We start from the raw sequence: 16,357 nt of genomic DNA, 5'->3' as shown, positions 1-16,357 counted from the left end.
ACTGGTTCTGATGGCTCCCCTTGGCTGTTATCATTTATAATAAAACGTTACACACCCTAACTCTTTCTTGGAATGTGCTTCCCAAGTTGCCATATTGATGGTTCCATAGGGGACATGACATGGCATTTCTATTTGCAGCTCATTCAAGGACATCATTTGTGATCTGGGCAGACAATGCCTCTCCCATACTCCCACTCCCCCACAGCAGTGTCCCAACCAGATGGACTCCTGGTGTCCCCTCAGCTGCCCTGGATGGCCACCTGCTTTCTGAACCCAACTCTGACCTTCCCATTGATTCTGAGAGATTCTCCAACATCCCTCTAGACAATTCCTCTTCTGCTTTGGGTGTGAAACTTGAGGCTCATTGTTGGCAAGAAAGCTGCTCAGATGTGGGGTCTTCAGTCCTGCCTCCCAGACATGTCTGGCCTCCTGCTCTTCTGGAAAATGGCTCAGTGCTACTTCCTGGAACCCTGGTGGGACCATATGAGGTGTTCTGGACAATGAGTCATGTGTAGAAACGCCAGGGTCATTTCCAGACCAAGCATTTATTACGCAGCTTGTCTCCCTCTGAAACACTCCCCTGTCCACTAGTGTGGCTGCAATGCCTAAGAGGATCGCCCCAGTAGCCTGGGACCTTGAGTGACCATGAGGGAAAGAGCCCCACCTCCTCCCCATCCCTGATCTAGAGTGGGCTTGAGTGATCTCCGAAGAGAAATACACTTTGCTGTTTTAAATTACAGGCAGTGTTCCGTTTTCTTTTGCTTGTTTTTTGCTCCCCACAGCAGGACCTAGACTGTCTCCACCAGCACATCTTCCTGCTAACTATTTCGTTGTGAAGTTATCTGGCATGGACAGATAACTTCTTTCCTTGTTCTGATCAGGTTCATGTTTCAAGTTTAGGGAAGGATGGTTTCCAGCTTTATCCATGTCCCTACAAAGGACATGAACTCATCCTTTTTTATGGCTGCATAGTATTCCATGGTGTATATGTGCCACATCATTCTGAGCAAACTATTGCAAACATAAAAACCAAACACCGCATGTTCTCACTCATGGGTGGGAATTGAACAATGAGAACCCTTGGACACAGGAAGGGGAACATGACACACTGGGGCCTGTCATGGGGTTGGGGGGGAAGGGGAGGGATAGCATTAGGAGATATACCTAATGTAAATGACGTGTTAATGCGTGCAGCACACCAATACATATGTAACAAACCTGTGTGTTGTGCACATGTACCCTAGAAATTAAAGTAAAATTAAAAAAAAATAGAAGTTTAGGAAAGGGAATGCTGACTGCAAGGCCTAAGTTGTGGTCTCTGCTCTTAGCACTGAACTTCACAGAAACTTCTCAACCAAATTGCTAGTATTTCCTCTTTCCAAAGCTCTCTTCATCAAGCAGGACCCCTAGCTGCTGTCTGAGGCTTCTGTTTAAATATTCCAAAAGCAGAATATCGTTCCTTCTTCAGTGTGTACTACTGTCTCACTCCAACTTCCGCCAGATAATTTTTCAGCCAAGAAACGTCGGAAGAATATTCCGGGATTGGCTAGGATAACTCCCCCGTCCCCACAGCTGAACGGTTTATTTATTTCCTAGTTTAAATTGCAACTCTTGGCTGGAGAAATCCCAGGGTACAGATGTAATCAGATATAACATTAATTAAATAGCAAACTGACTGGTCACCATGGCAATTAGGAGGGTGGTGCGAATCAGTACCAGAAACAAGGAGCCACGAAGAGGAAGATTTGGAGCAAGGAAGTCTCTGTCAAGTTTCTCTTGGGAGAAACCCAAGGTCCAGGACAGCAGTCATCCCTTTTATCTCCTCTTTGCTGGGAGGCCCTGGAGATGCTGTACCTGGAGGTGTATAGGTCTGACCTTCCAGTCAAAAAATACCCCCTCCTTTTCCATGGTAAATTCTCTGTACTGAGCACACAGACATCTGAGACTTTGCCATATCGGAGACCTCATCCAGCACAGCCAGCAGAACAGGAGAAGAAAGTTGACCTTCACCGGACACCTCACATGCACATGCTAATATACAATGAACGTGTTGGCAACTTCTTATGGTTCCACCGTAGTATGCCTGTGCTTCCACAGAAGTGCTGTCATTTAACTTTGCAATCATTCTTTGAGAAAGGTGCCTGAAGTTTTATCTTCCAGATGAGGAAACTGAGGGTCAGACAAGGTTTGTGATTTGGTCACCAGGCAGCTGAGTGGCTCACAGAGGGCTTAAATTGAGGTCTGTTGGGCTCTTAAATCTGTGCCATGAGACATACCTTTCACAGCACCGATGGTTCAAGCCTGGGGCATTGAGCAGACACATCTAAAGGATGCTCCACTCAGAACTTGAGTATGAACCCAAGCCTAATTTCATAGGCAAGAAATTAATGCAACTCATGCAGCAGGAAAGTGGTCAGCAGCTTCAGGCAGGCTCCCTACTGGCTGTTTGTCCACAGAAAGGCCACTTAATAGTTTCCATAGTTGTGCAATAGGACAAGGGAAGAGTTGGCCCTCTGTGTCTAAAAATTCCACATCTCTAGACCCTCTCATCAAATGCAGATCAAAAATATTCAATAAAAAATAACAGTATGACCATAAAAATGCTACAAATAAAAAATACAGTATATCAACTATTTAGATAGCCTTTGCATGGTGTTAGGTATTTATAAGTGATCTAGAGATGATTGAAAGTATCCTGGAAGATGAGCACAGGTGATAGGCAAATGCTAAGCCATTTCACATAAGGAACTTGAGCATCCTCAGACTCTGGTATCTGATGGAGAGGGGTGGGTGCAGTGGGGTTCTTGGAACCAGTCTCCCGAGGATACCAAGGGACAACTGTAGAGCTTTCTTCATAGGGCTCTCGAGAGATTACATAAGTTCATTTGTGTAAGGCCTGGCATGGAAGAAAGACTCACTGAAAGTTAGATACTGCTATTCCTATTCTATTCATTCAGTATGCAAACTACAACTTAGCATGAATTCAGATGGTCTAGAGTCTGATGAGCTATGATCCTGTGTCCCTGGGCTCCTGGTAAGAAGACCATGTCCTTCCCAACGTCACTCTAGCTTTTTCCTTTATCCTTGGGGATAAAAAGTGAAACTCATAATTAAAACGAGGTTAACAATTACTGTTGCTTTTTGTTAATCAGGTGTTTTTCTGCTGAGGGAAATTTGTGGAAATGGAAATTCTGATAAGAGTGATCATGGAGAAACCATATGATTTCCTTGTGGAGGTTTCTAGAATATATGAGTTTCTCTCTGTGAATTAACTCATTCAACAGTATTTTCTGAACCTTTATTAAGTACTCAGAGATTCACTGGTGTTATGGGAAATATACAATATAAAATACAGTTCTTGACTTCAAGTAACTAGATTTATTTGGAGAGGCAAAACTTGAAATAATTGGTTGTCATTACAAACCATCTTGATTCAGATGACGAGAGCTGGAAGAATACAGACATGAAGTCAGTAGTGAATGTGATGACTGAACACATCGGGATTGGCATACTATGGCTTTTGGGTCAAATGTGGCATGCTGCCTCTTTTGTATGTCTTGAGAGCTAAGAATTGGTTTTGTGTTTTTTAATAGCTGGTAAAAAAGAAGAATATTTAATGACATGTGAGAATTACATGAAATTCAAATTTCATTCTCTGCAAATAAAGTTTATTGGAACACAGCCATGCCATTTGTTGCTTATGGTTTATGGCTGCTGTTTTGCTATGACAACAGGCTTGAGCAGTGGCAATGAAGACCATATGTCCTGCAAAACCTAGACTCTATTACCTGGCCGTTTACAGAAACAGTTTACAGACTGCTGGACTCAATGACTGCTAACATCCATTTCAGCTCCAACACTCCCTCTGTGATTAGAGAATCAATAGCCATGTGATATTCTTTCAAGAAAACTCAGATGAATGTAGGTAAGTGAGGGCATACACTTTGTGTTGTTACAGCAGAAAGATGGTGGTCTGCCCATGATCGCAGACAGAGAGATGGTGCGTTAGGATGTGCTGGTGTTTCCTGGTGACCCACCTGGATTTAGAGTTTGGTGCTGAGGCAGCCATAATGCTATGATTGCTATGTTGAGAGCAGGGGATGGCAGGGGAGGGTCTGGTGGGAGTCAGGGTCAAGTGAGGCACAGGTGCAGTTGGACCCAGGGGGCTAAGAGGACCTTGGCAGCCAGCCTGACTTACCCGTGGCAATCACAGTCTGTTATATGCTCCTGACATTCTTATTTCCTGCCTTAGAACACTGTTTTCATGTCGATCCTTGCAGAAATCTAGAAACCCAGAAATGTCTCACAGGTTCCGAGAAGCACAGAAGGAATGGACCTCTTAGGCCAGCTCAGCCATTTCCCGGTCAGAGCTGACTGAGCTTCTACCAAACAGCTTTTTGGCTTTTCCTCCTTGTCTCTCTACAAGTTAAATTCACATGTTCTTCAAGTCAAGATCATTAATACTTTATGGAGCGGGAGACTAAGGCTAAACAAGGAAAATACTCATTTCAGTTACATTAAATACCCAAAGCATTCAGCCTCTTGCTCAGGATGATTGCTGTTTGATTGAGCCAACGCTCCATTGCACAGTACCTCATAGGTCTGATAGCTTCGCCAGACACTGATTACATTTTAGATATTTTAATCATCACTTTTACTTCCATATCCTCCCTTAGAAATCATAGATGAAGTGGAATATAATTTTTTTAAGTACTCAGTTTCTTTAAGAGATCATGAGGCATAATTTTTACCAAGTCACAAGAACTTTGGGGCTCATAAGGAAAACAGCTGTCTCTCTGTCAGGCATCAGTGGCAACCAAGGGTGTGATCTCAGCTTGGAGAATCTAAATGTGGACAGAAGGTTCTTGAAGAGGTGTTCAACATGGTATCAATAGCATTTCTAGGATGATTGGGAACTCAGTGCATTTTCTATGTGAACATACTATAGACAATATTTTATGAGTGAATAGAGCTTCAGAGTTTTCAACACTGATAGGTATCATTAATTCCACATTAATGCTTCCGATTCCTGGCAATGCAGATGAAATAGTGGAGCGGGTGCCTCTTATTTTACCGAGTTTGGGAAATTACAAGGTAAAGCAATAGTAGTTGTGCCACCAATATGTAGAGGTTACCAGTGCCAGGCACTATTCTAAGAGCTCTATGTGTATTAGCTTATTTTAATTTCCTCTATGACCTTATGGAGCATATACTGCTGTTATCTTTGTTTTGCAGACAAGGCAGCAGAGACACAAAGAGGTCAAATATTCATCCAAGTTCATACAGCTTTTACGTGGTGAAGCTTTTGTTTAAACACAGACACCGTCACTACAAAGACTCTGCCCTGCTTTTCCACAAAGGAGCTTTGTCAAGCTAACCACAAGTTTCTGCCAATTTACTGACAGTGATGCCCTTGTCTAAGCAACCATTTCCCATCATGCAAATAAGAGACGTAATCAACAGGAGGCCCAAATAACTCCAAATCTATGGTTTACATAGTAATGTACATATTTGAACATCATTCCAATTCCCATTGTCCTGCCTGCTCCATAACTTCTTTAAAAAATATCAGTATGGTCACTATGATGTATGACGGGTGTAAAAATCCACTTTGATCTACTACCTGGGAGCGGTTTGCTAGCAGCTGAAGTGCCCTAGCCAGGTGCTTCAGAGGCAGTTAATATTTGAAGAACCCAATCAAGAATCTACACTCCAGGGGGTCTCCGTAAGCACCTCAAATATCAGTCTCCAAATGTATGTCAGGGAGTTTTAAAAACGCATAAGAGGTTGGGCTCAGTGGCAGGCTCCTGCAGTCCCAGCTGCTCAGGAGGCTAAGCTGGGAGGCCAGAAGTTCAAGGCCAGCCTGGGCAAACATAGTGAGACCCTGTCTCTAAAGAAAAGTAGCATAAGTGGCATTAGAAATGCTTTCTTAGATACAAAGATGGTGTGCTGATTTCCTTCATCTGCATCTGACAGTCCAAGGCTGCTGCTATTCACTGAAGACTGTACCAGTTATTGATGGTCACGACTGGCTCTGGTCCATTCACAACACACAGGAAACAGGTACTCAGCACACTGGGTATCAACATGACACAAGGCACACAAAGTGTACAAAATATCTAGCATGTCATGAATGTAAATTAAAGCCAATGTGTGAGTTTCTCGTGAAGTGTTACTTACGTTTGTTTTGCTCTCATGGGATTTAGAGTTTATGGGAATCTGGATGAACAAAGAGTTCCCTTTTCTTTTGGTGAGTTTGTGTCCTGTGGAAAACAGACCCTGAAAACCATTCCACGATCCCCAGGAGTGCTTTCGTTTTCATAATGTCTTTTCTTCCATGAAAGTGTGAAAATCCACTTTGATCTACCACACTGTACTACTACTACTACACGCTCTCCACCTCCTTGAATACTCAAGACAATAAAACATGGAATTGCACCACCTCCAAAATTCATTAACTGAAATCTATCTGCTTGGGGCCCACCTGACCTTTTGCTGATACCCTCTGGAGCACTTCATTGGAACAGAAAATTATGAGGTCATGAGTGCTGACTCTTTAAAGATGCTTTGAGAAGCTATGAAGCAGTGCAAAGCAGGCATTGCCTCACACTGCCCTTGTACTCCCTGGACATGAGCAGGACACACAGATGGAGGGTAATGGTCACACCACCAGGGTTTGGCGCTCATCCGGCAGGACTGAGGGGCCTAGTTTAGGAAAGGCTCTGCCCCTTGTACAGCAGGCCTGATTACATCACAAATGAGAGCATTTTGAGTTCCAGCTCAGGAGGTGCTAAACCTCTCTCCAGCAGCAGAAGTTCTGGAAAGAGGTCCTTTCTGGACAGACTAGTCAAATCCCTACTTCCTCCACGCTGGCCACCCAGTGAGGGCGGCAGATAGTGTGGGAGAGTGGAGATAGTCTCTCTGTGGGGCTCCCAGGTAGGTGGAACCAGGATGGCAGCACCATGGGGACTGTGGCAAGGGCTGTGACTGGGAGGAGGGGGCCTCAGGCGTCAGAGCAGGGCTGCAGGAAATGGGGAGGGTGCCATGGAGTCCAGGGGAGGATGGTGGACTGGGCAGGGTGGAGCAGAAGTGAGTACTGTTGGCAGGAGACTTCCCATCAGTTACTCCTCATCAGGGGCTGCCTGCCTGCATGGGTCCTAGAACCACACAAGGGGAACTAGCGCCAGGGGCAGCTTCGAGAGTCTCATCTGACATGATTCCTGCTGACGTGCATGGGGACATGCTTCCATGCCAAACTGGGTCTCCTGATCTGATCACATTTTTCAAGTACCTTTATGTTCTGGACTAGTTAAGGAAAATCCAGCCCTGGAATTTCATCCATGCCAAATCAGATATGAAATAAATACCCTTTGGACCCTTTTCTCACTTTCTCTGCCATCTCAGGCTGATGACTCCAGGCTGAGCTCTATAAATATCTTCTCGAGTTCATCATCCCTCACTCTACCTTCACTGCCCTTTGAGGGGATAAGGTCTTTTATATACATAAGGAAAGATGTTGTCCTGCAATGACCCTAACATGTTCCAGCTTTCCACAGGGCTGTGAGTCATTCCATGATAATGGCATATAACTGAATAATTATATGTATTTTGGATATGCATATGCATATGACTGCTTTGGTAATAGAAGTATGGATGATTCATTGTTTAGCTGAAACATTTAATAACTTAAAGTCATTATTAGCAAATTATTGGCCAAAAATTCTGTGCTGTCCCACTATACCTCATGTATATGATGATAACGAAGATGATGGAGACCATCCTGGCTAACACTGTGAAACCCCACCTCTACTAAAAATACACACAAAAAAATTAGCCAGGCCTGGTGGTGAGTACCTGTAGTCCCAGCTACTTGAGAGGCTGAGGCAGGAGAATGGCGTGACCCTGGGAGGCAGAGCTTGCAGTGAGCTTAGATCGCGCCACTGCACTCCAGCCTGGCTGATGAGTGAGGCTGATGAGTGATTTTTTTTCTCAAAAAAAAAAAAAAAAAAAAAAAAGAGTAGTTTATAAACCAAGAGTGGCAACTGGAAACACAATCAACCTTGTAATGGCAGTAACAAAGAACTTTCATCAAAACTTGGAGAATTCCAACTCTTTGCCCATATGCCTACATACTAGGAACTTTGCAAAATTACTGAGCCTTGGGTCAAAGTGCAAATTCTTAACAGAACACTCATTCACAGGCCTCAAAATCTTCAGTAACATCTTGCATTTAGTTCATGAATAAACAAACTTTAATAAACTTTAAAAAGTTGTAGGACTCTAATAAGCTATCTTTAGTTTTATATTAAAATCAAAATTCTATGTAATTTTATGACATTTTCCCAGAAGCATAAAATGAAGATACGCATTTTGCTTATCAAAATCAGTTTGTGGCCACCATGAGCCAAAGGTCTCTCTTTAGAGAATCAGCAAGACAGACACACTGAGTTCACAGCCAGTGCTAAGCTCACAGCCAGTGCTGAGCTCACAGCCAGTGCTGAGCTCACATTCTGGCACACAGGCGACTGCTTCAGTAAACTGGAGCTTTTCCCACTTTGTGTGTTTAAAGCTTAGGTCAAGGGATGGAGACTCCCAGAAGCCTCTATGGCTGTCCACCTCTTCTCTTCCTCAGTCTCCAATATTTTGCAACATCTAGTATGTTTAAGATCCTTTCTGGGAAACAAAACAAATCAATAAGGCATTTTTCTGCCAACAAGTTATGGACTGCAGTGGCTGTTTCCCACATACACAGTTTATCTTCTTAGAACTACCATCTCCAAGCGAATGAGCCCCTCTGCAAATGCTTTAGGGTATTTTCATTCTAATCTCCCCCCATCGCTGAACTTTTTTAAAGGAAGAGTTTGGAATTGAAACAGTTAAGTCACAGAGTAGGCAAAAGCAATCATCAAAGTTTACTTTCCCATTATTAAAAAAGGAAGCAAGATTCCCCAGGGCTCCTGTGCTCTCAGCCTCAGAAATCTAAACACCAGCATATAAACCTTCCAGGGAACAACACTAAGTAGATTAAGCTGCCACATCAACTGTGATTGATTTAAAATATTTAGGGCTCTGTTATCACATCAACACAATTTCATGTAAATGCCTTGAAGAAAAAAGTCCTTTCAATGGATTTGCTAAAGCAAAAGCTTAACGTGAATGGCAAAGCAATGAACTTTTTATTTTATTAAGAAGATACTAAAAAAGATATTTTAAATCTCCTGGTTATGGATTTTTTAGGGAGATTAGTCCCAGACAATGCTTAGGCTCTTGCAGCCAAAATTCTAGGGGCCCTTTCTCTTAGGGGTGGGGGATACACCTTGGGGTCATTACTATTTGCAATGATGTCTCTTGAATTTTCAGGTCAGATAATTTCTGCTCTGTGGCAGAATGACCACCTGGGTAACATTGCCTTGATACCTATGCCTTTTTTTTCTTTTTTAAACATCTTTTTTTCCTTTGTGATAAAAATAGTACTAACAAATAATTACAATAATAGTAATAACTATATAATTATTATTTTTATTGTTATAAGAAACAACAGCAGCAACTGTCCCTTGCTGACCATGTCATATGCTGCACGCATTCCACTCAGTCTCACACAGTCCTCAGAAAGTGTAGTGTTTGGGACATTCTTCCCATGTACAGATGAGCATGTTGAGGTCCATGGAGTGGAAGACCCTTGTCATGTCCCGTGACTAGGCCAGGTCTCCACCCTGGGTCCCTGCAGTTCCACAGCCTTACTTTGAACCACTCAAGTTCTGATCTGCAGCCCCTGGGTTCTCTTCCCTATCCAGATCTTGAGCCGATCTTATACCCAAGCGAAAGAGCTGTTAGTGGGATCTCAGATGTCAGGGAGCAAACAGGACCTGGTTCTCTAGTTGCTCCTAGGTATAAGGTCTTTTTCTCCACACAAGGGAAGCATTCAAGGGGCTTTAGCATCCTCATTGTCAATAGTCTACTGAGTCCAGGGGGCAGGCAAGCCCCAGAGGCTCAGGGATTGCACCCCGGGCAGAGGTGCAGCCCCTCCAGAGTTTCCCTTTGTGCTGCTGCCTGTGCCTCTTCGGTGGAGCTGGGGACATCTTGGGACAAACCATTTCTAGGGCTGTTTCTGCACAGAAAAGGCATAACTGTGTTCCCTCTTTCATTCCAGTGGCTTTTTCTGGTGTGGCCAAGGACTCATGTGACAATAAAATCTCAGGGTTGATTCTCCTGGGGCTCAGAAGGAAACTGGACTCTTCAGCATGCTCTGAGCACTGGCAGCCACATCGCAATAAACATGGGGCTTCAAAGGTGACCACACAGGGGAGGCCAGCCTCATGTGGATGCTTGGGTTCCAGTATGTCTGTTAGTGATGGGCTGCTTAGCCCCCAGGACCGTGGCAGTCTCCAGAAGACAGACTTAGGGAGAAAGCCCTTGGAAAGGGATTTGAAGGAATATTCTAGACTGATGGAAATGGTCTATGTCTTGACTGAGGCTATATAGCATATACATTTGCCAAACTCATCAAACTGTCCTTATGATGTGCGTTTTATTGTGTACAAATTATACCTCCATTTACAAGAATTAAAAATCAAGTCATAGAACTTTATGGCTTCAGTGAAATTATGCTAGGAGGTAACACTAAGCTTGCATATCCATCTGCTTTATAATTTATGATGCATAAAGCCGCTAAAATGCAGAATACCAGCCTGAGACATGCACAGTACTGGGAAAAAGTGATACTGGCTTGAGAAAGCACCCAGAATCTCCCTGACCCTCCCTTGACCCAGCCTAGCAGGGTGAGTTATTGCTGTAACCACACAGTCTCAGGCCAGGAGGCTGAGAAGAGCTTGGATTGTTCATCAGCCCCATGCTGGAAAGCATATGCTTACTCTAGCCGCATGTGGAATTCTAAAAATGTAATTATCCTGAACTTGAACAATGACCTTCCCCAATAAATATTCCTTACCCTTGTGTAAACTTGGGCCAATTATTTAACCTCACCATGCCTCATCTGTGAAATAGAACCTTGCTATGAACTGAATGACTGTGTCCCCCCAAATTCGTATGTTGAAACCCAAATCCCCAAGGTGATGGGGTTAGGAGGTGGCACTTTTGTAAGGTGATGAGGTCATGAGGGTGTTGCCCCTGTGAATGGGATTCATGCCCTTATAAAGAGATAAAGAAATAAAAAAGATTCATGCCCTTATAAAGAGATAAAACGACCAGAGCTCTCTCTACTCTGCCAGGTGAGGACATAAGAAGACAGCCATGTGCACGTGAGGAAGAGAACCATCACCAGACACTGGGTCTGTCAGCACCCTGATCTTGGACTTCCCAGGCTCCAGAGCTGTGAGAAATACATATTCATTGTTTAAGCTACCTCGTCTGTGGAATCTTGTTACACCTTGTTACAGCAGCCTGAACAAACTAAGACAGGGTGGAACGAAGTAACAGAAAACAAAGTGCTTCCAGCAGTGCCTGGCAGCTAATAGCAATCAATACCTGGTTGTTATTGTTATGATGAAGGGTCATGAGCATGGAGACAGGTTATCAAAGTTTAAGAAGAGAGCTCCCCCCTCTGATTTCTAGTTATTTAATAATGTATACAGCGTGACTCTTCTAGCGCAAAAGGCAAACCACGGGTAGAAAATGTCCAGCAAGGTGGAGGCGTTCTCAGCAGCAAGTCACTCTGATGATTTATTTCGAAAGATGTAACTTATTCCTTCTTTTCCAACTGTCCCCTTCCCAAGGCAAACAAGGCACTTATGTCTTGGAGAGGGGTAGACACATGTGCATTTGCAGTCCCTGAGCGTTCCTGGAAGTCACCTCCTGATATAATAAATCTCCCATTAATGGGCCTCCTGCCCTTCTGGGACGAATTGCAGGGCCCTGCAAAGTCCAAAGCCAGCACACCTGCCTCAGGTGAGTGCGAAATACTGCAGGCCCCTGACAACAGCCTGATGCTGTTCCCTGATGCTGATCAGAGTGATCCCAAAAGCTCCAACAAAATCTTTTAAATTTTGCAGAACCACAAGAAACTGGAGTTTAATTTACAGTTAAAGTCAAAGAAAAAAGAAAAAGAACCCAACTCCAATGTAGCAGCAGCAGCAACCACAAATCTTGCTTTTTTCTCTCCTTGCGCATCTTACCTTCATACAGCCAGTCACTGAGGCCATTGTAAACCACACCTTCCTTCCCAGTGGAGACCACGCGGATGGCCTGTTTCCCGACATGTGCACAGTAGTAGATATTGTTTTCAAAAATAAATATCTAATTTGAAAAGAGAAAAAAAAAGCATACTATTAAGCAAGGAAGTGGTTATAAATAGGTGGTTCTTAAAAAATCTGAAATCATCAACCTGGTTTTCATTTTCCTTTTGTACTTATTAGATAGAACAAAGGCAGTCTCAAAATTCTTAGAGGTCTACACACCTCCAACAGAATATATCTGTAAGGATTAATCAGAGGCTGAAATTCCACATTCTTCACCCAATGTTATCACTTACCATGACTAGATAATTTGTAGTCTGATACTTCTAGCTACTTAAAATCTGATATGGTTTGGATTTGTGTCCCCATCCAAATCTCATGTCGAATTGTAATCCCCAATGTTGGAGGCCAAGCCTGGTAGGAGGTGACTGGATCATGGGGGCAGATTTCTCCCTTGCTGTTCTCATGATAGTGAGGGAGTTCTCATGAGATATGGTTGTTTAAAAGTGTGTAGCCCCTCCCCCTGTGCTCTTTTCCTCCTTCTCCAGTTATGTAAGTTGTGCCTGCTTCCCTTCACCTTCTGCCATGATTGAAAGTTTCCTGAGGCCTCCCCAACCATGCTTTCTGTATAGCCTGCAGAATCATGAATCAATTAAACCTCTTTTTAAAATAAATTACCCAGTCTCAGGTAGGTCTTTATAGCAATGTGACAACGAACTACTACAGAAAATTGATACTGAGAATGGGACACTCTTACAAAGATACCTGAAAATGTGGAAGTGACTCTGGAACTTGGTAATAGGCAGAGGTTGGAACAGTTTGGAGGACTCAGAAGAAGACAGAAAGATGAGGGAAAGTTTGAAACTTCCAAGAGAATTGTTGGGTGGTTGTGACCAAAATGCTGATAGTAATATAGACATTGAAGTCCAGGCTGAGGTGGTAAGAGGAGATAAGGAACTTACTAAGAATGGCAGCCAAGGTCACTTTTGTTATGCATGAGTAAATAGATGATTGGAAACTGGAATTTATATTTAAAAAGGGAAGTCAAGCATAAAAGTTTGGAAAATTTGCAGCCTGACTATGTGGTAGAAAAGAAAAACTCGTTTTCCAGGGAGGAATTCAAGCCAGCTACAGAAATTTGCATAAATAAAAAGAAAATACATGTTAAAAACCAAGACAATAGGGAAAATGCCTCCAAGGCATTTCAGAGACCTTTGAGGCAGCCCCTCCCATCACAGGCCTGGAGGCTTAGGAGGAAACAATGGTTTCATGGGCCAGGCTCAGAGCCCTGCTTCTCTGTGCAGCCTTGGTGCCCTGCATTGTGCCCACACCAGCTCCAGCCATGGCTAAAAGCGGCCAAGGTACAGCTCAGGCTGTTGCTTCAGAGGGTGCAAGCCCCAAGCCTTGGTAGCTTCCACTTGGGTTAAGCATGTGGGTGTGCAGAGTGTGAGAGTTGAGGTTTAGGAGCCTCCACCCAGATTTCAGGATGTATGAAATGTCTGGATGTCCAGGCAGAAGTCTGTTGTGGGGTGAAACCCTCATGGAGATCCTCTAGTGGGGCAGTGCAGAGGGGAAATGTAGGGTTGGAGTCTTCACACAAGAGACCCCACTGGGGCACTTCCTAGTGGAGCTGTGAGAAGAGGACCACTGTATTCCAGACCCTAGAATGGTAGATCCACTGACAGCTTGCAGCATGCATCTGTAAAAGCCCCAGGCACTCAATGTCACCCTATGAAAGCAGCCAAGGAAGCTGAACTCTGCAGAGCTACAGGGCAGAGTGGCCCAAGACCATGGGAGCCCACTGTTGTATCAGTGTACACTGGATATGAGTCATGGAGTAAACGGAGATCATTTTGGAGCTTTAAGATCTAATGACTGCCATGCTGGGTTTCAGACTTGCATGTGACCTGCAGCTCCTTTGTTTTGGCCAATTTCTCCCATTTGGAATGGGAGCATTTACCCAATGCCTGTGTCCTCATTGTATTTTGGAAGTAACTATCTTGCTTTTGATTTTACAGGCTTATAGGCAGAAAAAACTTGCCTTGCCTCAGATGAGACTTTGGACTTGGACTTTTGGGTTAATGCTGGAATGAGTTAAGACTTTGGGGGATTGTTGGGAAGGCATGATTGTATTTTGAAATGTCAGAAGGACATGAGATCTCGGAGGGGACAGGAGTGGAATGATATGGTTTGGATGTGTGTCCCCACCCAAATCTCATGTCAAATTGTAATCCCCAATATTGGAGGTGGGGCCTGGTGGGAGGTGACTGGATCATGGGGGTCAATTTCCCCCTTGCTCTTCTCATCATAGTGAGTGAATTCTCATGAGATCTGGCTATTTAAAAGTGTATAGCACCTCCCCCTTCACTCTCTTTCTCTTGCTCCCCCATGTAAGATGTGCCTGCTTCCCCTCTACAATGATTAAAAGTTTTCTGAGGCCTCTCCAGCCATGCTTCCTGTACAGCAGAACAGTGTGTCAATTAAACCTCTTTTCTTTATAAATTATCCAGTCTTGGGTAGTTCTTTATAGCAATGTAAGAATGGACTAATACAATATCAAATTGGATTACTTTTGCAATCCAATTTTTCCTAGCAATTAAGATTGATGGGCTGGGACACTGTAGATCTGGGTTTTATTCATGCAACAACATTCATTGAAAATTATTCAGTGAACACCTACTTTGCAGTCGGGGGGATCACAGTGGTAAACAGGCAAGAACTCCAATGTGCCTTTATTCTACTTACAATCTGTAAAGAGGTCAGACTCTAAGCAGGACAATGGTCTGATAGGGAAAAATGTGGAGTTCTGCAAACACAAAACAGAGCTGCCTAACTCAGGCAAAGGGCAGGCAAGGCTTTCCTCAGAATGTTATTGAAAAAAATTTACTATTGTGATAAAATATACATTACATACAATTTGCCATTTTAACCATTTTAAGTGTCCAGTTCAGTGAATTAAGTATGCTCATATTTTTGTGCAACCATCACCACCATCCATCTCCAGAACCTTTCCCCCTTCCCAGACTGAAACTCTGTCCCCGTTAAATACTATTGTAACTCCCCATCCCTCCAGCCCCTGGCACCCCTACTCTACTTCCTGCCTCTAGGAGTCTGACAACTCCAGGGACATCATACAAGTGGAATCATGCAGGAGGGGCAAGAGAGGATACTCAGGAGGCCAGGAGCCAGCTCCTAGAGGGTCTGGAAGCCACACTCAGGTGTCCCAAAGGCAATGGGAAGCCCCTGCCAGAGGTGTGAGTTGGAGGCAACATGTTTACACTCGAGTCTCCTGAAGATGAGTATGGAGGCAGATGGTGCGGCGAAGAGAAGGGAGCCAGGCTGCAAATGGGAGGAGCCTGTTGCTATCATCTGAGGAGCACTAACCATGGAGATGGAGGAGGATCAGCCATTGAGACTATGAGAAGAACCCATTGACCATGGGAAGTGACCTGAGGTCTGGGGTGAAATTTTGGGATGAGGCAAAGCTGCTCTCAAACTGATCTCTTGGGCCACCGGGTGATAGAGAACCATCTGCAGAGTTGGGGTACTCTGGAAGATATTATAATTCTGACCTCGGGCAAGTCACCCCCTCTCTGGGGATGAGGGGGAGATGGTTTATGTTGGTGGTCCTCAGATTTTCATGCATATTACATGGCCTGGGGAGCAGTCTGAAAAACCTAATGCACAATCCACCAGCCCAACCCAAAGTCAGAATCTCTAGGAATGGAATCCAGGCATCAGTGTTTTTAAGAAACATCCCAGGTGATTACAATATGCAGCTAAATTTGAGAACCTGTGGCCCAGGAACCACCTCATGTCTCCTGAAGCTCCTAAGCTATAAATTGTCCTACACAATGTATCCTCTGGTGCATGGATCAATTCTGCCCTGGGTTTTCTGTCTTTAAACTCCCTGCCCACATCCCTATGGGTACCTCACAACCTGATGCAGCCCAGACTGCAAATACCCAGTGTCTACAGAAATCGGGCATGCAGACCAAGAGTGGGGATCAAACCAGCTGGTTTCTTTCAGGAAATTCTAGGAAAAATATTGCAGTGTCATTTAAGAGACTATGGAGAGAAGGTATTTTGCATAATACAGGAAATAGCATGAATATGGAATGTTTTTTACTGAAAATACGAAAAAGGCAGTTTCCCCAGATTGTTCC

General features: G+C 43.9%; 1 protein-coding gene across 9 annotated transcripts in view; it reads right to left on the bottom strand.

Moving 5' to 3' along the window:
* The window catches only part of DPP6 (dipeptidyl peptidase like 6), a 1,166,688-nt gene that overhangs the window by 152,085 nt on the left and 998,246 nt on the right, over positions 1 to 16,357 (bottom strand). For all 9 annotated transcript variants that reach the window (XR_004058085.1, XM_030933144.1, XM_030933145.1 and 6 more), the window contains one exon: positions 12,132 to 12,252. Coding sequence is in view for 8 of the 9 variants with exons in the window: in XM_030933144.1 (XP_030789004.1) it covers positions 12,132 to 12,252 (121 nt within the window). In the remaining variant the exon portion in view is untranslated. The remainder of the gene's footprint in view (positions 1 to 12,131; positions 12,253 to 16,357) is intronic.

This window comes from Rhinopithecus roxellana, chromosome 6 (genome assembly GCF_007565055.1).
Source record: "Rhinopithecus roxellana isolate Shanxi Qingling chromosome 6, ASM756505v1, whole genome shotgun sequence".
Taxonomy (NCBI): domain Eukaryota; kingdom Metazoa; phylum Chordata; class Mammalia; order Primates; family Cercopithecidae; genus Rhinopithecus; species Rhinopithecus roxellana.
Note: the sequence above shows the minus strand (reverse complement) of the source record. Positions and strands in the feature narration are given on the sequence as shown.